The sequence below is a fragment of the Sceloporus undulatus genome, chromosome 6, assembly GCF_019175285.1.
Source record: "Sceloporus undulatus isolate JIND9_A2432 ecotype Alabama chromosome 6, SceUnd_v1.1, whole genome shotgun sequence".
NCBI classification, from domain to species: domain Eukaryota; kingdom Metazoa; phylum Chordata; class Lepidosauria; order Squamata; family Phrynosomatidae; genus Sceloporus; species Sceloporus undulatus.
This window is the reverse complement of record NC_056527.1, coordinates 117,382,753-117,405,454: the sequence shown is the minus strand read 5'-3', so window position 1 is coordinate 117,405,454 and position 22,702 is coordinate 117,382,753. Positions and strand designations below refer to the sequence as shown.

General features: G+C 43.6%; 1 protein-coding gene across 2 annotated transcripts in view; it reads right to left on the bottom strand.

Annotated features, from left to right (window-relative positions):
* Positions 1–1,907: 1,907 nt before the first annotated feature.
* The window catches only part of SLC2A4 (solute carrier family 2 member 4), a 44,695-nt gene continuing 23,900 nt past the window's right edge, over positions 1,908–22,702 (bottom strand). Inside the window, exons 1-11 of one of the 2 annotated variants that reach the window (XM_042475325.1) lie at positions 19,460–19,552; positions 16,218–16,337; positions 14,294–14,466; positions 13,723–13,847; positions 10,636–10,751; positions 10,375–10,537; positions 9,691–9,878; positions 7,929–8,033; positions 6,776–6,877; positions 4,782–4,985; positions 1,908–3,586 (exon numbers count right to left, since the gene is read on the bottom strand). In XM_042475325.1, the coding sequence (XP_042331259.1) occupies positions 3,383–3,586; positions 4,782–4,985; positions 6,776–6,877; positions 7,929–8,033; positions 9,691–9,878; positions 10,375–10,537; positions 10,636–10,751; positions 13,723–13,847; positions 14,294–14,466; positions 16,218–16,337; positions 19,460–19,483 (1,524 nt within the window). In that variant the 5' untranslated portion in view covers positions 19,484–19,552 and the 3' untranslated portion in view covers positions 1,908–3,382. Of the gene's footprint in view, positions 3,587–4,781; positions 4,986–6,775; positions 6,878–7,928; positions 8,034–9,690; positions 9,879–10,374; positions 10,538–10,635; positions 10,752–13,722; positions 13,848–14,293; positions 14,467–16,217; positions 16,338–19,459; positions 19,553–22,702 lie in introns of those variants that run through there. The other variant, XM_042475324.1, reaches the window with a different exon arrangement.

Genomic DNA, 22,702 nt, shown 5'->3' with positions numbered 1-22,702 from the left:
TGCATGAAGGCTGTGAGATGAAGATATTAGGATAATTAAACTCGGCTTAACATCTCTCTGAAAATGAATGGCAAGGATGCCAGAGAAATATACCTGCCTTAGAATCAATAGTAAAATATGAATTCATGTTCCTCATTTTACTTCTAGCCTCTCAGGTAAGGTCAAAAGGCCTTCCAGATGTGGTCAGACTGCAACTCCCAGCAGGCTGAGCCAGAATAGTTAACCCTGAGGGATGCTGGGAGCTGCAGTCCAACCATATCGGGGGGGGGGGGGCTTCTGTGTAAATAAAGTGGGAACATGAACCCATTACCACTAAAAAGAAAACCAATGTCTTACACTGTGATGATCAAAGAGATTCTTCTTCAGTCTGCTTTAGCGATCAGTGTCAAAAAATAAATCCCCATCCACCCAAAAATAGGCAGCATAAATCTGCATTACAGTTCCGATGGTTTGTTTCAAAGCTTGCAAACATTCTTTTTTGGGGGGTTCTGTAAATGGCTGGGGGATTCTGGGAGTTGTAATCCACTCAAAGAAAAGGGAAAATGTTTTCAAGTGCTGCTTTGACAACCAGATTTGAACACGTCCATCGCATGAAGGAAACCTTGGAAGCACAGCTGTGTCTGTAAGGCTTTTTCGGCTTCATCACAGCACTCCAGGACAGCGTTTCTTTGCATCTCTTCAATGGAAATGCTAAAAATAAGAACAAAACTAGACTGCTCTGCCAAAGGAAACTCAGCATTAAAAACAAAACAAAATTCCCAAGATTCTTGGGGAGGAAACAATGGCCATAAAGTCCACACCAAGCAGCCTCTGGTCAGCAGCGGTTTCCTTTTGTATGTCAGGAAGAAGCCATAAAAACAGAATAGTTATGGAGAACGTCTATTTTCTCCTCTTTGGTATTGAACATAGAAAACTCCCTTGCTTGCTTGCTTTTTTTGACTGCAGCACCCAGAATCCCCCCCCCCCCACACATCAACCCCCGCTCCATCTTTGTATGGACTATAATTTGGGAATATTACCAAAGTCCCATTTGGATGACAAATTTGCAGAAGCTGCCAAGCAGCATGGCAGCATTCTGGGATTTGTCATCCCACCCCAAAAAAGGCGAACTTTTCCAAAGCCTAGATTGGAGCGCAAGGGAGAGGCTCCAAGTCTGAGCCCCCCACCTCAGTTTGTAGCCCCCGTTTTCTCTTCTTTTGGGGGGAATTGGCATCCTTTTGGCTGCCTCACTCCAGGTCTTCTTGGGGAAGGTTCCTGTATATACGCACGTATAAGTCTAGAAATTTAGGTCAAAAAATTGACCCTCCCAAAAAACTGAGTCGACTTGTCCACAGGTGAATATAAGTAGTGTATCTGAACTCTTAATGAAAGGAAGGAACCATCCTTTTGTGAAAAGACAGAGTATAATCCATCCTGGAAGCACCGACCGCCATTACTTTCTCATCCAGCCAGCCTTAAGAGTAAGCACAGAGTTATGTCTGCTGGGAAGTTCTTTGACATGGTTTTGCTTTCCTTCATCCTTTAGATCCTTTGCTATATGCCCCTAAGTTTTGCCCTCGACTTATCTACGAGTCATAGCAAAATCCATAATTTTGGCCCCAAAACTTGCCCTCGACTTATACATGAGGTTGACTTATAGTCGAGTATATGCGACAGATTTTGGGGCTAAAATTATGGCTTTTGGTATGACCCCGTGGATAAGTTGCCGGTAAAAAAGGGATGTAAAGAAGCAAAGAGAAATACAGTGGTGCCTCGGGATACGAAATGATCGGGTTACGAAATTTCCGGGATACGAAAAAGTTGGATTGGCAAAAACTGTTTCGGGTTACGAAATATTTTTCGGGTTACGAAATTCATTTCGGCGCGAAATTCAAATGCTGCAAAGTGCAGCTTTAGGCTTTCCAGTGCTAACGGAAAAGTGTTTCGGGTTACGAAATTTTCGGGTTACGAAAGGAATGGAGGAACGAATTAATTTCGTAACCCGAGGCACCACTGTAATGCCAAACAACTTACAAAATCCAAGCAGACATCACTGTTTGCACTCATGCTAAAGACTGGATGGATGGGAGAATAAAGAAGAAGCAGTGCTTCTCCAAAACAGATTAAGCTCTTGCTTGTCATCTGAGGCTGGTTTCTTTTTGGGGGGTAAGAGTTGGCACATGGTACTTACATTGGATAAGTCGGCTCAGTTTTTTGGGGTCAATTTTTTGACTAAAATTTCTAGACTTATACGTGAGTATATACAGAATGCCCTTGCCCTCGGTTGCCCTCCCAGATGGCCAAAAATGGGCATTGCAGAGCCAAGGAAAACCACTTTCCTGTTATTAGACAAAGGCAGCGTGGGTGGAAAGACATGCAGGAACCATTGCAACTAAGGAAGGCAAAGAACAGTGCGCCCGTTTTTCCTATGCTCCCCAAGGACAATTTCTCCCCTTCTGTTGGCCTTGTGGGGGAGGTTGCACAGAGCATTAGCAAACATGGAACTAAACGTGTATCAAGTGACTTCTTCCTAAGCTCAGTTGTATGATCAGGCCTTGAGCTTGGAAGTCCCTGACACACACACAAACAATACAGGGATGTATGTCAGGCTATCTGTGGTTTCTCAAGTGCGACGAGGCGGCAGAAAGAAAAATACTCATAACATGTTCAGGAGAACACAAATGCAAAGGCACGCTTCTCGCTTGCGAATGCACATTTCCATCGGCAAACGTCTCAGTTGTAAATGCACGTTTTCCAGAGCCGACGCTCTCCTGAATTAAAACTGGACTCAGTCCCTGGCTCAAAGAAAACCATCACGACATATAAATAACCAAAATTGTAGAGAGAAGAAGAAAGTTTTGCAGACATCCTCGAAGCTCCTGTTATCCCTTTTGTAATTTAGATTCTGCTTTCAGGCTTTCCTTTCTGGGAAAATATGTGTCCAGATCCCAGGCTACAAGTCAATGTCGGATAGTATTTTCTCTCTGTATGAAATCCACCACGATCCTCTCTTTAGGATAAAACTCACAGTTCCTTTTTCGATCCTTTGTGCCACGACTCTTTTGTCCTCCGAAATCGAGAAATGCAAAGAATCGCGTTCCTGCGCTTCCCTTTTTCTGCAAACCTGCCTTGCCCTGCTTTATTAAATAATTTCTCCCTTTTTAAAAAAAAGAAGTGAAAGAAGAAAAATCGAAATACATCGAGACTAAAAACTGACCTAGAAAGGAAAAAATAAAATTAAAAGTTTCGACCGCGCGCCAGACTCTCTCGCGGTTTCAATAAAGTGCTTAGGCAGACCCTGGGTATCCTTGCCCTCCACCGCTCCTGACTCCAAAGACCATGTTCCCCACACTGTGTCCTCCTTTCTGCTTCTCCCCTCCATCCATCTGCCCCAAGACCCCTCTCATTCATGGTTGTCTGGGCTCAATTCGTCCAGTTCTGTATAAGGTTTGATTTCACGGTCGAGTAAGGAAGGCGTTCGCCGGAATGTAGCAGCAATCTCGTCAAAAGTGCGTCCCCTCGTTTCCGGTACTTTGAGATACGTGAAAACCGCAAAAGCCAGAAGGAGGAGGGCAAAGATGAGGAAGACGTAGGGACCGCAGGCATCCTGGGGAAAAGGAAGGAGATGGTTGTGGCCGGTCTGCAAACACATTTCTCATTTATGCATTTTATATGAATTTTATCCATGAAAAAAAGAACATCAAATCACTCCTGCATACTTCTACACTTCTTCGCCCCATGTCTTCACATCTACTATATCCACATAAACCGAAATAAAACACGCAGACAGACAAACCCCTACCAAACATAAAAATGACCTCCGGAGTTCCTTCTAGACCCATTTCTTTGTAATGATTCAAGATTTTCCATTTACCAAGAGCTTATTTTATCTATGACTCTTCATTAAGTGGAATCAAATATACCATCTATTGCTATACAATTTAAATCATCTATATTTCCATATTTCTTATTTCAAAAATTACATTAATCCAACAATTACTTTTCCTCTCCATTCTTGCTGTAGAAAATTTATTAACGTTTCCCAATCTTTTTTACGATCCTCCCATGACTTTCCTCTCAATAGGAATGTGAGGAAATGCCAGCCACAGAGGCTGGCGAAACATCAGGAACAAACTCTTCTAGAACATGGCTACATAGCTCGAAAAACCCACAAAAGACTATGTGAGTGTATCTATTTCCATAGAGTCTAATACTATAGTGTTAGTATTTTTGAATATCTATCTATCTATCTATCTATCTATCTATCTATCTATCTATCTATCTATCTAATCTAATCTAATCTAATCTATCTATTTTCATACCCAATGCTTAAAAAGAGCTTTAAAAGGGCTGCTGCAGAGGAGTTCTTGTCTCATGTATTCAATTCCCAGCTCAGCCATGAAACTCACTAAGTGACTCTGGGCAAGTCACACTCTCTCAGCCTCAAAGGAGAGCAATGGCAAACCTTCTCTGAACAAATATTGCCAGAAAAATCCCATGGCAGGTTTGCTTTAGGGTCACCATAAGCCAGAAATGCCACAACCAACCACCAACAGTTATTGAGTAAGTATGTGCCTTCAAGTTACCTATTGATTTATGGCAACCCCAAGAATTTTGTAGGGTTTTCTTAGCCAAGGTTTTGCCAGTTCCTTCCTCTGAAATAATGCCTACAGCGCCTGGTGTTCAGTGTCAGTCTCCCATCCAAGGACTAACCAGGGCTGACCCTACTTCGCTTCCAAGATCAGTTGCTCACCATCTTTTCTATACCCTTCAAGCCAAACAGATCTGCTATAGAAACTCACCGCGATGGAGGGGAAGCTCATGCCGATGATGAAGTTGCAGGTCCAGTTGGCGAAGCCGGCAACGGCCATTGCTGCCGGCCGAGGGCCCTGGCTGAACAGCTCCGCCACAATGAACCATGGGATGGGGCCTGGCCCGATCTCAAAGAAGGCCACGAAGCCAAAGATGGCTACCATGCTGAGATAGCCAATGGTTGGCACACGGTCCTGTTGCAGGCGGAACAGAGATGGGAGTGGGTCATTCTCTAGCAATACAAATGGCCTAAGACTGATGGGTTGCAGGAGGGCATTATTCATTATTGCATTCCTGTCTCACTCTTAGCATGGCATGTAGAAAGATTTTGTAGCACCTTTGAGACTCACTGAAAGAAGTTGGCAGCATGAGCTTTCCTAGACCTCAGCCTACTTCCTCAGATGCATTTGGTGGAGAGATGCTTTCCATCAAAAGCATCTGAGAAAGTAGACTGACATCTGAGAAAGCGCATGCTGCCAACTTCTTTCTTTCAGTGAGTCTCAAAGGTGATACAAGATCTCTCTACATACTGATTTTCCAGACTAACATGGCTATATCTTTGAATCTTAACATGGCAGTAATTCCTAGGAGTCAAGGAATAGCCAGGCAAGACAGCAACAACTAAATAACCCCCTCTTTTTTATATATTTTTTAAAAACAAGGAACAACAAACAAACAAAAATAGAAAAAAAGTCATATTAACACAATTTGCAGCCAATATAGTCCAAAACTAGCTCCCTTCCCATTTCCAAAAAAAACCACCCCATCTTCCATCCCTGTAATATATGTGTTTTGTGCAAGGTTGACATCTTCTTACAATAGAACCATTAATAAAACATACAGTTGGCCCTCCTTATCCACGGATTTTTTATTCACGGACTCAAGCATCCACAGCTTGAAAATATTCCAAAAAAGTATAAATTCCCAATAGCAAACCTTGGTTTTTCATTTTGTATAAGGGGCATCATTTTGCTCTGCCATTATATTTAATGGGACTTGAGCATCCATGGATTTTGTTATCCATGGGGGGGGGGGGATCCTGGAACCAACCCTCAATGGATAGCAAGGTCCCACTGTACATTCTTCTCACAGGAGTTTACCACACTGGGCATAATTTTAACGTTAAAGAGAGATTAAAGCACATTTAAAGCATCCCGCAACTAAAGCGAAAATGGTGAGTAATTGCACGAATGATTATCACACGCAATTGTGCAAATAAAGCAATATCAGGAATGCATTGCCACTAAAATCCCAGAATATTCACAGGATAAACTCCCGATCTCCTTTGTGTGATAAACTGCTTAGATTGCATAGCATTCCGTGTACATTCCACTCCCCATATGATATCTTTTAACTACAAATTCATATATAGAAAGTGCTTTTTATAAAGTAAATAACTTCTTATTCTTATTCTTTTCCCTCATAACAGCTATTGATCTCATGTACATGATTATTCAGCTTGTCCCATTATTACATCCTTTTATCATCTAAAACCTATTTATCACACAATACAGGTTCCTCTCCATTCCAGAATGTATTGCAGTGGCTGGTGGCTCCCATATCAATGGAGGGATGGATGCACTTTGGATTTTAGTTGAACTTTAAAGGATCTGTCCAAATGGTTTCTGAACAATTATTTTTTAGAGAAAACATATCCAGGGTTAGCTGTGTTTGCCATACAACAAAGTACAGTTGCCCCTCCATTTGTGTGGACTTCATATTCGTGACCCTCACTTACTGTACTTGTGAGGAGCGAACGGGGAGCATTAAAATGGGGCACATACCTGATGTGCGCACCCGCAGCCGTTCGTGGGCACATGCCCCCATTCAAGCCTATGTGGCTTGAATATGTGTGAAATTCTGTTTTTGCAAGGGGAGCTCCGGAACAGTTTTCCCACAAAAACAGAAGGCTGACTGTACAATAACATCCAAAGTCCATAAAACAGTGATACCTTTTATAGGGCAACTTTGCCCCACTACTTACAGATAAGAGGAGAGATGCCATCATGAGGATGGCACAGACGCTCATGCCGACCAAGCCGAGCAGATGCAATGTGCGCCGTCCTGCCCGCTCCACCAGGAACACCTGGGGCAGAGGAAACATGAATGAAAGGTCAGAAGGAGAGATACTATATACTTATTTCCAGTTGGTAATAGTATTAAAGTGGAAAACGGGGTCAAGAAGGCCATTGTGCAATGCCAAATAACCCAGCAAGGTCAAGAAAGGTTAGGATGAGTGTAAAGGATAAAAAGGTGGGTGGTGGAATAGAAGAGAGATAGAATAAAATGGAAGGTATAAGTCAGTTGAAGAAGGTGAGAGAATGCAGCACGGTTAAGAAATTGATGAGAAGAGGAGCGACCTGGAAAGAGAATAAGTGAAGCGATAGTGAAATGTGAACTGCGAGGGAGAGAGGGGAAATGATTGAAAGCTATGGCTAGGGAATAGTGATTTGAAAGGAAAAGAAAGTGGTTAAGAAAGAAATGAAAACAGAGTGGAAAAGGGAATCCTGAGAATTGTAGTTTATCCTGGTTCCAGAGCTCTCAGAGAAGGCTAAATGTCTCACACAATTCCAGAACTCCCTAGCATTGAGCCAGGGGAGTTAAAGCGGTCTCAAACTGGATTATTTCTGCAGTGTGTTTTGGACCTGAGCTAACTTGAGTGTAAATGACTATTGAACTTCGGAATTGGATTTTCTGAAAGTAAAAAGGACGGGTTTTGCTTACTACCTGTTTGTGTTAATGTCGCATTAATGCTCATTAACCCTTACATCATGTGAAAATCAACCTGCTTTTGTGGGCTTTGTCCACTTCATCTGAAAATCTACCCGCTTTTACAGGTTTTTTCCAGTGTAAATTCAGTTTCTGCACAGGATCCATCCTGTGTGATAAACTATTATGACTCTGGAGACCAGGGTTCAAATCCCTGCTCAGCCAGTGAAACCCACTGAGTGACCCTTGGGGAAGTCACATGCTCTCAGCCTCAGGGCAATGGGAAGTCAATGACAAACCTCTTCTGGAAAGGAGGCTCTTCTTTGGGTGTCATAAGTCAGAAACAACTTGAAGGGACCCAACAACCAATGTTGCCCACCCCAGCCTTATGGATGGCTAGAGTCATTGGCGTGGCCGGGGGTCCTTACCGAAACAACAGTGAACACCGTGTTGACCGCTCCAGCTCCAATGGTGGCATAGATGGGTTGGTCCAGTCCAGCCTTTGTGAAGATGTCAGTTGAGTAGTAGAAGATCTACGAGGGCAAAATAATGACCAACTAGAGTCAGAGAAAGGCCTTTAGAGGTACCAGGTCAGCAGCATCCCAAATCCTGAGCTTTCAGGGCAAAATCCTGAGCTCTAGGGATGCCCCTGTTCATGTTTTAGGGTCTGATATGCTAAGTATCAACTGTAGCATGTAAGCATGCAATTTTTTTTTGGGGGGGGGTCATATTTATTTATTAAAACACATCCATACAAAACACAAAGGTAAAGACAAACTACAATAACAGCTACAAGCAAACATAAACCTATATAAAACAACTAAACAAGATAGAAAGAAAGAAAAACAGACTTCCTTTTAGACCCTGTTCTATTACATTCCATTTAATTCAACTTCTTCCATTTTGCAATGATAAACTCTCCTTCTCACTTTTCCCATAACTCTCCGTAGTCTATCCCTTTCATGTAAGCATGCAATTCAAATAACAAATACAAGGGGTGCAGCTACACTGTAGCAATAATGCAGTTAGACACCACTTTAAGTGCTGTAGATCCATCCTATGGAATCCTGGGATTTGTAGTTTTATGAAGTCTGTAGCTTTCTCTGACAAAAATTGTGGGTGCCTCACAATATTACAAATCCCAGGAATCTATATGATGGTGCCATGAAGGTGAAAGTGGTGTCAAACTGCATTATTCCTGCAGTTTGCACCCCAGATCTAACAAAATTGAAAACATTTAGCTGGCTGGAAATTAAATTTCCAAGCTCTGCACTGAACAAGGGAAATCTATTGCCCAACTTTTGCCAAGCTCTGTTTCAAACATCTTAGCAAGCAAACTTTTAAGAACACATGGGAGTTATGGACCAAAGCAAATTATCCCTCCGTATCTATGGATTCTGCATCCATGGATTGCACCATCCAGGACTTGCAAATGTATTTTTTTAAACTCCAAAAAGCAAACCTAGATTTTGCCATTTTATGTAAGGGACATGTTTTTACTATGCCATTGTATATATACCAAGACCTGAGCACCCATAGATTCTGGTATCCACAAGGGATCTTGGTACCAAACCTCACCGGATACCAAGGGCCTGCTGTATGTTTTACCAGCTCTTTTTCTAATACTCCAGCAAGCACAGCTTCTAAGAGGACATGAGAGTCATGGACAAGCAAATTACAGTCCATCCCCTGTATCCACTGATTCTCCATCCATGGATTCAACCATCCATGGCTTGCAAATATATTTTTTAAAATTCCAAAAAGCAAGCCTTGATTTTGCCATTTTATATGAGGGACCTTTTTTTACTATGCCGTTGCATACGACAGGATTTGAGCATCCATGGATTTTGGTATTCGTGGGAGGTCCTGGCACCAAACTCCACCGGATACCAAGAACTGATCATAATTTCCCAACCTTTGGTTTTAAAAGGCTGTAGCAGCTGTGTTGAAGCAGCTTGCAGCAACATGAGGCCAAAAACTGCACAGATGTATGCGATTTTCAGGACAAGGCTCTTGCCGTGAGATTTGTTCCTCTGGAACTTGAAGAAAAGGTCTCAGGCTGTGAGGCTCAAGGGTAGGACCTGAAATCTGGGAACCCCAGCTGCCTCCCCACCACTGCAATAATCTTATTTCTCCCACCATCACCATCACCATCGTCCTTCTCCCTCCCACCGATGTCCCAGTTCTCACCGCATTGATCCCCGACAACTGCTGGGAGAACTGCAAGACCACCGCGATCAGGAGGGGCTGGCGGTAGATGCGGGATCGGAAGAGCTCCAGGATGGAGACCTTGCGCTCCAGGTCCATGCGGCGTTTCTCTTCTTTCATCTCATTCAAGGCCGCGGTCACATCCACACGTCCGGTCAGGCGCTTGAGACCTGGAGGAGAAGGACAAGAGAGGAGTTCTTTGTGGGCATTGGAGAAATTAATGGATATCACTGAGGCACTGAAGAAATCACTGTAGAATTTGCAAAGGGCTTGAAGTTGGAGCGTGTCCAAAGGAGGGTGACTAAAATGGTGAAGGGTCTGGAAACCATGAAGCCCTATGAGGAATGCCTTAGGGAGCTGGGGATGTTTAGCCTGGAGAAGAGAAGGTTAAGGGGTGATATGATAGCCTTGTTTAGGTATTTGAAGGGGTGTCATATTGAGGAGGGAGCAAGCTTGTTTTCTGCATCTCCAGAGACTACCCCAAATCAAGCTGGGCATCTGGAAGACACAAATTCCTCCATATTTCAGGCTAAAACCCAGAGCGGACCCAGCATTCCAATCACCAGCATGGGAGATGAGTAAAAGATGGAAGGAAGGGAAAAACAGACGAGAAGCAAGAACGGAGAAGGGGAAAGAGGCGGATGGGGAGGCGGAAGGGAGGCTCACTTTCTTTGGCTTTGGACTCTTTGTTGCGGATGATGTAGAGGTAGCGTGGGCTCTCTGGGCAGAAGGGGAACAAGAGGAGCTGGAGGGCAGAGGGGACCACGCTGAGACCCATCAGGAGGGGCCATAGTTTCGGGGTGCCCAGGAGGGTGTCCAGCCCAAACACCTGTGGTAGTAGAAGAAGAGAGGTCCTTTTTGTTTCAAACTGCAATGCCCAGAATCCCCCCACTCCCGGCCACCATGAAAGTGGGGCTCCATCCTCACCTGTGCAATGAGGATCCCAATGACAATGGCCAACTGGTTTATGGTGCCCAGCGCTCCCCGCAGGTTGGTGGGAGCAATCTCACCCACGTACATTGGAACCAGGCCAGAGGCAAAACCTGCCATGAGAAGAAGAAAAACCAAACATATATCAGGAAGAAGGGAAGGAGGGAAAGAGGAATGAAAAGAGGCCTGAATTATATGCTCCATCCTTCTCCCAGGGATAAAGATCATTTGAAGGAACCCAGAAAACATATCCAGGGGTACCCATGTTGCCCATATAACAAAGTACAGTCAGCCCTTCATATCCACCTATTCTTCAGATTCAACCATCCATGGCTTGAAAATCTTCAAAAAATATGTAATTTCCAAAAAGCAAGCCTTGGTTTTGCATTTTATATAATGGACTCCATTTTAATGTGTCATTGTATTTAATAGGGTTGAGTATCCATGGATTTTGACATCCACAGAGGGTCCTGGAACCCAACCCCAGTGGATACCAAGGATCCACTGTACAATAGCATCCAAAAGTGATGCCTTTATTGGACCAACCAAAATGCAATAAATATACATTGCAAGTTTTTGAAGTTTCACTGGCTTCTTCACCCGACACCATTTTAACTCAGAACAACATCTTGATGAAATGAAGACCTGTGAGTAACAACGTCATATTTTTTCGTCCTGTATGTTTTTTAACCCCTTTGCTTGATGAAGAAACCAGTGGAACTTCAAAGGTTTGCATCATGTATTTTGTGCATATGGATTGGCTCAATAAAGGTATCGCTCTTTTGTGAATTTTAGGCGTTATTGTATTATTTGAGGAAACTATTGATATTATGGAGAAGCAGGATAGAAATAAAATAAAATAAAAATATAGAAAAAGAAATAATAACTTGCCTCAAAGACTGCCAGAGGCAATGGGAGATGGAGGACTCCCATGTCTGAGAATCCGCTCCGGAATATAGTCTTAACTTTGTAAGATTTAGAAGAGGTATTGGAGTGGTCTTGGACACCTCTTTGAAAGTTGAGAATAAAAAATGTGAGTAAATCCCTTCCGCAAGAGTTGGCCATTAATCATAAGGCAATAAAACTTGGGGAGAGGAACTAATACTTTTTCAGAGCTCAGAGAAGGGATCTTTTTGGACTACAGCTCCCAGAATCCCCCAGCTGGCTGGGGGGTTCTGGAAGCTGTAGTCCAAAAAGGTCACTTCTCCAGGCTCTGTGTTTTGTACACAATTATGAATCACCACGTTTTATCGTAAAAACAGACGCAGAACTCTGAAATTGAATTAAACCTCTCCAGTCCAGCGTCCAATTTCCTCCGGCGCTTGACAATGCGTCTCCAGGAACTCCCTCCCCTGCTTTGCAAACAGAGCATTTCCTTTAATTAATTTATGGATTTATTGAAGTTTATACCACCCGCCGGCCAAAGCTCTCTGGGGGGAGCGCTGTCTGGTTAAATAATAGTAATAATAATAATAATAATAATAATACCACAACAATATAATTAAAGCAAAGGTGAAAGAGAACATAAAATCGCCAACGCAACAGAGTGGCAGAGAATAAAAGAAATATTTCAGCATATTAAAAAGGAAAAAGGAAAAGGATTAAAAAACCAGGGCCAGGATGAAAGCACAAAAATAAAATTAAGATTAAAATAACTCAGCATAATAAAACCAAGCAAACCTTTCAGGATAGAGCATAAAAATCTGGCTGGAGGGCTTGGTAAAAATAAAGTTTATTATTTATTTTTAATGGATTATTGTAATGTTTAAATATGTTTAATTGATGCTTTCGGGGGAAGGAATAATTGGGGTAACGCTGTATTATATGGATTTTATTGTAAGACACCTCAATCCTGATGGAGAGGTGGGGTAAAAAAAATATTATTATTAATGTGGCTACCTATACCCTCCAACTCTCTTAACCCCAATTAATCCTCCGCCATCCCATTTTATAAGATGCTTTTAAAATGTCCTGGTTTCTCTCTCCTCCTCCCACTTTCCCTCTTTCTACTAGAGCTAGTAAATACGATTCAAATATTCCTAATTCCATTCAAATAGAGTTTGATCCAGTCATAAGCAATTTGGAGGAATTCAGGCTTGTTGCAGGAGATGGGGTGAAAAACCCTATAAACTCCACAGAAAAAGGATTTGCAGTTTTAACTGGAGTATCTGTGAGGATGTGCATTATCAAACGTATGGCCAGCCAACCGCTTTGCATGGATTCATATAGCTGTGAATTTTCTACAGAGGAAGGGTAAACAGATGCAAATTTGTGAACAGAACTGAAGACAAGGGTCGATGCAAATATACAAAAATTAGCAGCAATTCGTAGACTAGACATCCCCCCTTTTTTCCCAGGCTTCATTTCAGTTGTTGCAAATTGAGTTCAAAATGCAAATAGTACTTTGCATTCAATTAATTCGGCAAAGGAGGAGAGGAAGAGGAGGCAGAGTCTTCCCCTTCCCAGTCGGCTCAGGCAAAAGCAAACTGCTGCAGCCTTTCCTAGCTTATGTATTCTTCCTCATTAATAACTTTTGCTGTCCTGATCACACTCTCATGTTGCTTGGCTAGGCATGTCCTGGTTTTTGTCTGCGGAGTTTATCACACAAAGGACATCGGGAGTTTATCCCATGAACATCCCGGGAAAATTGTGTAATTACATGACACAATTTCATACGATGTCGCACAAATCCTGCTGTTAAAGTGGTCACAAAGAAGCATTTTTAACTTTGGGATTTCAGCAGCAATGCATTTCCAATATCACTTTATTTGTGCAATTGCGTGTGATCATCATTTGTGTAATTCCTTGCCATTTCCACTTTATTTGCGGGATGCTTTAAATGCACTTTAATCTCTCTTTAATGCCGAAATTAGCCCCAGTGTGATATATTCCTGTGAAATGTTGGTGTGTGTGTGTGTGTGTATGTATGTATGTATGTATGTGTGCCTTATTTGGTCTGGCATCAGATGAAGACATACCCCTTTTCATTCCATAACTTTCCCAAGGCACCTCAGGTCTTCTTGCACACCCCACTTTCCCCTGTATCTCCCCAATCCCCCCCCCCGTTGTCAGCCGCTTTCTTACCCGAAAAAGCCCCGATCAAGAACCGTCCAAGGATCATCATCTCATAGGATTTGCCAAGTTGCGCCAATCCCATCAAGCCGCCCCCAAGAAAGGCCAGTCCGTTGTTCACAATCATGGCCCTCTTCCTGAAACCCCAGGGGAAAAATAAAAATAATGTAATATAATATAATATAATATAATATAATATAATCTATGACCATTCATCCTGTTTTAAAACCAACCAACCAAATTTGCATGGAGTACATAATTTTTTCCCTCTGGACAGATTAAACTACAAATCCCATCTTCCCCCAGCCAGCACTCTCTGACCAAGCAGGCTAAATGTCTAACAAAACTACAATTCCCAGAATTCCACAGCATGAAGCCACAACAGTTAAAGCGGTGCCAAACTGGAATATTCCTGCAGTGCGGATGCAGCCATGGCTATCAGAAAGGCAGAGGTCCTGCGTGAGGGGAAAATGTTGGCTTCCCAGAGTCTTTGCACAATGTGGCACAGCTTAATAGTGGGATGGAATGCCCCAAGACACTCTGTACATGCTCAGAGTCACCCTCGTCCTTAAAGGGAACTCACCGGCCAAGCCATTCTGAGACGATGCCCACCATGAAGGAGGAGACCATGCCCCCGATGGAGAAGATGGCCACCGACAAGGACCACAGCGTTTTGAGGGTGCTTGGGTCGATGGGCGTTGGGTCCGCCACCCCTTGGCGCTCCATCCAGGTGGCATTGTAATTCTGTTCAATGATCTGAATAAAATATAGAGGGAGCGGGTTAGAAGCCGGGTGACCAGGCGTCCTCCTTTCCCAGGATCTTCCTACATTTTGACCTTCTATCCAGAAGGAATTCCAAAATGTCCTCCATTTAGTGGTTCCCAAACTTTGTTCCTCCAGATGAATTGGTCTTCAACTCCCAGAAGCCCCAGACAACTTGGCCAATAGCCAGGAATTCTGGGAGATGAAGTCCAAAACATCTGGAGGACTAATGTTAGAGAATCACTGATTGGGAGCATGACTAAGAAGCATGAATTCACATTTTGATGAGTGCTTTTAGCTTTTATTGTTGTAAGGTCCCCCATTTTTCTTTAACATCCTACATTTTGCAGCGCAGATGTCTTCCTTTATGGCATCTGGCTGCCTTGGTTAGAAAACATGACATTGCTTCCTTCAACCTTTCTAAAGCAGCGATGCCCAAACTCTGGTCTTCCAGGTGTTTTGGACTTCATCTCCCATAAGCCCCAGCCAGCTTGGCCAAGAGTCAAGAATTCTGGGACCTGAAGTCCAAAGGATCTGGAAGACCAAAGTTTGGGAACCACTGCAATAAAGTGTGGAAATGATTACTTTCTCTGCCCTCTAGCGGCCTTCGGGGAGTTGCTAGTCCAAAACAAAAAAGTAACTTTGCAAAGCTCTCGATCTTTCACCTCGATCTTTTTCTTCCAACAATGAATGAACCGGAGAGAGATATCTTTTCCCTGCCCAGTAAACTAACTGTTAAGGGCACCCTTTCCTTGAGCTGGCATTTTTGGGAAGCATTGCAGTTTCAGCTTGCCATCATATCTACCCAGCCTGGCTTTTGAGCCTATGCTGTCTGGGGATGATGGGAGCCGCAATCCCACGCCTCCAAAAAGTGCCAGTCTTTGAACCAAGGAAAGGGGGAAACCTCCTCTCCCCACACTCACAACATTTTATGTTTAAATTTTTATTTCGTTTCCAACATAATAAAAACACTTTAAAACATACATTTAATTAATCATAATAATCATAATAAAATTTATTTCTAACCTGCCTCTCCAATAAGATCGATTAGTTGAAACTAAACAAACACACTTGACAAACGACATAACAAACAAAAGCAAACGAAAACACAAACAGACAAACATTACTTAAAAGTACTTCTCTTTTTTGTTACATGTTTCCTTTTTGATTTTCTCAAATCAAAATATTCTTCGTGACATCTATACTTATGCCTTAATTTCAATTATTATTTTGGTTGACTTATTTTTAAACTTAAATCAATTGCTCATATTCTCTCCAATCACATCACTTCGTTTAACTCCAAACGAACGATTCAAAAGAAAAAACTATAATCATCACATATTATATCTTATGTAAGTTAAGTCAGCCTTAAGTATATTATATCGAATCAGTTTTATTACTTTCTTTTCTCATATTCTACTATTATCCAAAATTGTAACTGATTATTCCTTTATCTTGAGTTATTCCTATAATCCAAAAGCTATCTTTGTTCTATTTCTAACGAATGCAATTATCGTTAAGTGAGTGTTCTTCATATATCTAATATCCCATATATATATATATATATATATATATATATATATATATGGCCATTTTTGACTCCAACAACATTTTAGCCCAAAATTGCACCCCCCCCTTACTGATGCCATGTTCCAATTCCTTATGGAATATAAAGTGGTGGGGCTTTCCAAACCGACATCGACATCGACACATGCTTAAATTTGCTTTAAGGAAATTTGTTTGACCTTTTGTGGTGCATTGATGACTCCGATGTTGTATCCAAACTGCAGGGACCCCAAAACGGCCGTGAAGACGGACAGGATTAAGGTGGAGGTGATCCCGCTCCCAGCATCCTCATCTCCTTCCTGTAGAGAAATACAGAGGTAAAAGATAAAGAAATATTGCTCTCAAACCTTGACAACACACAACATCATTACACTTGCCAACAAGGTGGTTTTGCACCACAGTAGGAAGCAAGGCTGGATGGCCATCTGTCAGGGATGCTTTGATTTAGATTTCCTGCATGGCAGAATGGGGTTGGACTGGATGGCCCTTGAGGTCTCTTCCAACTCTATGATTCTAAGAGCCAGCATGGTGCAGTGCTTGGAATATGACTGTGGAAACCTGGGTTCGAATCCCAGATCAGCCATGAAAACTCACTGGGTAATCTTGGGCAAGTCACACTCTCTCAGCCTCAGAGGATGGCTCTGAAGAAGCTTGCCAAGAAAACCCCATAAGTCAGAAACAACTTGAAGCCGCACAGCAATGACACAAAAGAATATGATGTGCCCTTTACAATGTTATTGGACTACAATTCCCATCCAACCCTGAGCCAGGGCATGCAGTGAGGAGGCATGCTATCCGTATCAGTTTATTGTTCTCTGCCTTGATCCATGGGGTCAGTTTCCAGCAGAGTTGCTCTGGAGGACTTAGAGAGATCCCTAAAGACAACAAACAAATCAAAACCGCAAATAATCAAATCCACAAAAGTCAAAGCCACAAATGCAGAAGGCCAAGCATTGTTTGTTATGGCACCAGAGCTTAGGACTTATGGTGACCCTAAGGCTCAAGGGGTTTTCTTGCCATGTTTTTTCAGAGTGGGGTTGGCATTGCCATCATCTGAGGCTGAGAGAGTGTGACTTGCCCAAGTCACCCACTAGATTTCCATGACTAAGCCAGGATTCGAACCCTGGCCCTCAGGGTCATAATCCAATGCCCAATACACTAATGTCACACTGGTTCACATTCCTTTGCACACCCCAAAATAGCATGGAGACTATTCTGGGGGAGGAAAGGTTGCACCAAGTTTCAAAGCTATGTAACTAAGTAACTTTGTGTTCAAAGCTAAATAACTTTGTGTTACTTAGGAGTTGTGTCCAATTTCCAAGCCTGTCCCTTAGGTGTTTTACAGACTTTGGACAATTTACCTTTTTGCGTTACAACTCCAAGAATCCTCCACTGGCCATCCTTGATTCAACGGGACGGATTCTGGGAGTCGACAGCTTTGGCAAAGTTACTTTACCAAGAACTGACATCCTCTAAGGTGGGCAAGATTGGCCTGAGGTTCTGTTCGACTTGGCAAGGGCTGTGTCTACACTGCAGAATTAATGCAGTTTGACACCGTTTTAATTGCCACGGCTCAGTGCTATGGAATTCAGGGGTTTGTAGTTTGGTGAGATGTTTAGCCTTCTCCATCCGAGAGCCCTGGGGCCACAAAGAACTACAAATCCCAGTATTCCACAGCATGGAGGCATGGCAGCTGAAGTGGTGCCAAACTGCATTAATTCTGCAGTGTGGCATCAGTTAAGGAAATAGGTAATATTTGACCCCGGAGCTCCTAAGTCCAGCTGGGCACACGACGGAAAGGAAGGCGCTGACTGATTGCCATACAAAGCGGTCCTGATCCAAAGATTCATTTGACACAGAAGGAAGGAAAGGGAAACGCTTCTCCACCACCGAACAATAGGCCATTGTTGTTGTTGTGCATGGCAACCCTAAGGCACATCTATCACAGGGTTTTCTTGGCAAGGTTTGTTCAGAGGAGGCTTTTCATTGCCTTCCTCTGAGGCTGAGAGAGCGTGACTTGCTCAAAATCACCCAGCGTGTTTCATGGCTAAACAGAGAACTGAACCCTGGTCTCCAGAGTCATAGTCCAATGCTCAAACCATGATGTCAACCCCAAGCAACAGCGTCCACCAAACGTACAAAGGAGCCCTTTGACATGCAACTGGACTGGCCATCAAAGTTCCATTTCAGGAGTAAGGGTGATATACGCTTTCACCGAGTGTGCAAAGCCTCCCAACAAAAGTGCAAAGGAGCCCTTATGCTACAAAAGCTGGACTGGTCCAATGGCAAAGTGGCTCCCATCCAGAAAGAGACCTCAAGGTCACACACTCTCACAGGCCCACAAGAGAGCGAGAAGGGTTATTGCACACTTCAAGTACATTGCCAACGAATCTAAAGTGCTGGAGGCAATATTTCAGTGGAAAGAACTGGCAAAACCACCTCTGAGGCTTCCTTGCCTAAGAAAACCCTGCGAAGTTAATGGAGTCACCATAAGTCCACAGGCAATATGGAGGGACATACACACAAACACAAATGCATCATAGATGTTGCAATCCTCAGCGGTGCGAGGATGCTCATGGTTCTTGTGCAAGCCTTGCATGAAACCTACGTTCAACCTGGGGTCACAAGGAAGTAGGGCTTCAAGGTCAGAGAGTGCCTTAGAGCCTAATAAAGGAGAGTCTGGGTGCTGCTTCTGCCTTTCTCCCCTCGCACGACTCTTGTGCAAAGGTGAGGTGAAGGCGGAAGGCTAAGTGTGGGCGTGCAAAATGTGACCAAGATCTCTCCCACATTTGGGTTGGCTGCCTGCCTGCCTGCCTTCCTTCTTTGCTCTCTCTTTCTCTTAGCATATCATCACAACTCTTATGCAAAAGTTTCCTTCCAACTTTGGCTAAATCGCTTTGGTCCTGAAGGTGCCCAGTGAGAATTCTGCAAAACCACCTCAGACCCCCTTTTTGTCCTTCGGTGTCTTTGCCATATCTTGCTTTCTTATCCACAGAGTGCTTTTCTTCTTCTTTAATCCTGTTTCCCTTTTTAGACTTAAAACACCCTGGCTTCCGGAGGTGGCATGCCTTGTCTGGCAGGCAGGCTGGCATTCTCTTAGCATACACTCTGGCTAAAGCAGGCAGCCCCAAATATTTGTTGTCCTCCTCCTAAAAGAAGCAGGAATCCCACCCAAAAAAGGTCAATTTCCCCATTATCTCCAAAGCCTAGCTGCATCTCACCAACGCAGCACCTGGCACATTTGCCATCCAGAGTCAGATGCATCTTTGAAGCCTGAAGAAGAGCCCATCCTTGCGCACAGAGCCGGCATGGGCCAAGTGCTAGCCCTGAGTTCGAGAGATGACCCGGAAAGGTGGAAAGGTGAGTTGAAGAAGCAAAGAGGGGGGAATGGTAGGGCAGCAGAGGGTGAAATGCCACCTACCCGTCTCCGCCAAGGTACCACCATCCTGGGCCAGTTTGCAATGGGTGCTGCTGTCCTGCGAATGACGCATGAGCTGCTGCAGGGCTGAGCCTGGCCCTCCCTCTCTTCCTCTGGGCCTGGTATGTGGGGTGAGGCCCTGTTGCCATGGCACTGGGTGACAGGGAGGGGCAGGCGGAAGGGCAGGCCAGAGAGTGCTGCAAAGAGGGAGGGCTGCGCAGCAAGGCTGTGGCCTCCAGTGGTTAGCCACACAACGGCCACCTGGAGTTATATGAGTTTTCCGTTCCATTGTTTTAATTTAAACCAGTGCAAAGGAAGCAGACATTGACAAATGGGCATTTTAGCCTGGCACACAGAAGGAGGGCTTCGCCAGTTGGATGGCGGCCTGCTGCACCAAATACCTTAAAGGCACCAGATGATATCTGATGGCATATTTTGACCAGCCGTTGTGGTGCAGAGGTTTGAGAGTTACAATTCTGAGGACCAGGGTTGGCTTCCCAGCTCAGTCATGAAACCCTTGGGCAAGTCACACTCTCTCAGCCTCAATAAAGGCAATGGCGGACCTCCTCTGAGCAAATATTGCCAAGAAAACCCAATGGTAGGGTCATCTTAGGGCTGAAATAAGTCAGAAAGGACTTGAAGGATCACAACAACAAATTCTGCAAAGAAAAATCCAAGAGAGCCAACATGATGCAGTGGTTTGAGTGAGGCCCACTGTAATCCAAAGCGGACAATAAAACACAGACAATAACAATGCTAAAATGTTAAAATAACCTGCTAATATACTAAACCACCTCCCTATCAGTCCCTACCCATCTCGAGAAGGCACATATATACACAGAGAGAAGAGGGAATTGGCTCCTAACTGCAAATGCACTAAATGCTTGCTTGACTGATAGTGGTGTCAATGTGTGCATATATATGTGCGTGTTTTATGTGTGTGCGAGAGAAAGAGCAAGAATGTGTGTCAAAACTGTGCATCTGTTTTCCCAGCAGTTTAGGAGGGACTCCCCCACATCCCCAGGGAGAGCCGGCTTGACAGGCGGCAGGCGCAAAAAGGACCATATTTGGGGATGCGGCCAAGACAGAAATGCTCCAGAAATGTAAACAGGGAAAAACCACTTGACTCTGGGTCAGCGTTTCCTCCTCTTTCCCCCCATTACAACAATTGTGGGACAGGAAGGCCAGTCCAGAGGCCTTTGGCTCCTTTGAGGCAACTAAGAAGGGCATCAAGGCTTAATAATAATAATAATAATAATAATAATAATAAATTTATTTATAGCCTGCCTCTCCCCGAAGGATCGAAGTGGGTTACAACCATAAAATGACCATAGTAATTAAGTAAAAAATCACATCATCCTTACCCACTTATTAAGAACATAAAACATAATTATAATTACATTTGAATTATTAAATTAAATATGGTTAAAACGAGGCATCCTGGGGCAGACAGGGCAGCCATATTAACATTTTGGGATGGTCAGTCTGGCACCCAGTTATAGAAAATATTTTGTTTATTTTATAGACTCCTATAAAGTTGGAGGGGACCCCCCCAAAGGGTCATCCACTCCGACCCATTCCCAGTTGGCAAGACTACTAGAGCTGCATCTGCATTGCCAAATTTTAGTCCCAAATGTTTAGCCTGAACGTTGAATTAGGGTTTTGGGAGACCAGAGTTCGAATCTCCCACTCAGCCATAGGATTTTTATCACACTGGGACTAATTTTGGCATTAAGTAGAAATTAAAGCACTTTTAAAGCATTCCTCAAATAAAGCAAAAATGGCAAGTAATTGTGCAAATGATTATCGCACACAGTTGTGCAAATAAAGCGATATCAGGAATGCATTGTCGCTGAAATCCCAAAGTAAGAAGATGTGCATTAATGCTTCTTTGCAACCACTTGAATAGTGGGTTTTGTGCAACGTCGTGTGAAATTGTTTCACCTAATTACGCAATTTTCTCAGGATATTCACTGGATAAACTCCCGATCTCCTTCGTGTGATAAACTCCACAGACATCCACTGGATGCCCTTTGGCAGGTCTCAGCCTCAGAGGGAAGGCAATGGCAAACTAAACCTGGTCAAGCAATCCCTCAGGAAGGCAGCATGGTATAGTGTTTTGCGTGTGGGACTCGAGTTCTAATCCCCGGACCAGTCTGGAAACCCACTGGGCAACCTGGTGAAGTGACTCTCTCTCAGCTTTACAGGAAAGCAGTGACAAAACTCCTTTGAATACAGCTGCTGCCACATAGCAGAAATAATGCACTGTTTTACCTTCCCTGGCTCAAAATCCTTTGGGATCCTGGGGTTTGTAGTTCTGTGTGGCATTTAGCCTTCGCATTCAGAGAGCTGTGGTGCCAGAACAAACTACAAATCCCCGAATTCGACCGAATGGAGTCCTGGCAATTCAAGCAATATCAAACTGCATTAATTCTATAGTGCAGATGCAGACCAAACTATCTCCGCTCTGAACACACACCAAATATTCACTGCCAGGGAGTGTCTGTGTGTGCATGAGCAGAGTGCCTCTGTGCACATGCAAAGTGCCTTTGCTTTATGATAAGGCTGCAGAACATGGGTTGCAAGTGAGGGAATTGGAGCCTGGACTATTACAAAATTGTAAATCTCTCTGCTTGAGAAATTAACCACAAGGGGACAGTGGACCAAAATCCCAACAAAGCTTGGAACGGTCCCTCCCCTTTTGAACTACAACTCCCAGAATTCACAAACAACCCGTCAGCATGACCAACGGTGCCTTAAAACAGGGGCTTCAATCTGGCTTCTTCCAGTGGCATATTTTGGGGGGCATCCTGAGAAGGCAGCAAAGGGTCAGCATTTCTCAGGGCTTGGCTTTGAGACTTTTTGTGGACTATAACTCCCAGGCCGCATTCCCACTACAAAATAAATCGATTTTTGAGTGGAATCGATGAAGCGATTCAGTACCGAATACACGTTCCCACTTTTCGAGCCATGATCGCACTTATGCGTTTCAATTAATCCACTTCGCGTACCCATTCAGCAATGGATCGATTCAACATGGAGTCACTTCACAGGGGTGACCACGCCACAGGGAACCGAATCAAATCAGACAGCGCATTCACACTTGCTCTGCATTGATTCATTTCAAAAGACGCGGGGGAATTCCATGGATCCAGAAGAACTGGTTTAAATGGATTTAGCGCTATGTCCTCCCCTCTGGAAAACTGTGCCAGAAATTTGGTGGCAGTGTGAACAGGGGCCATTTAA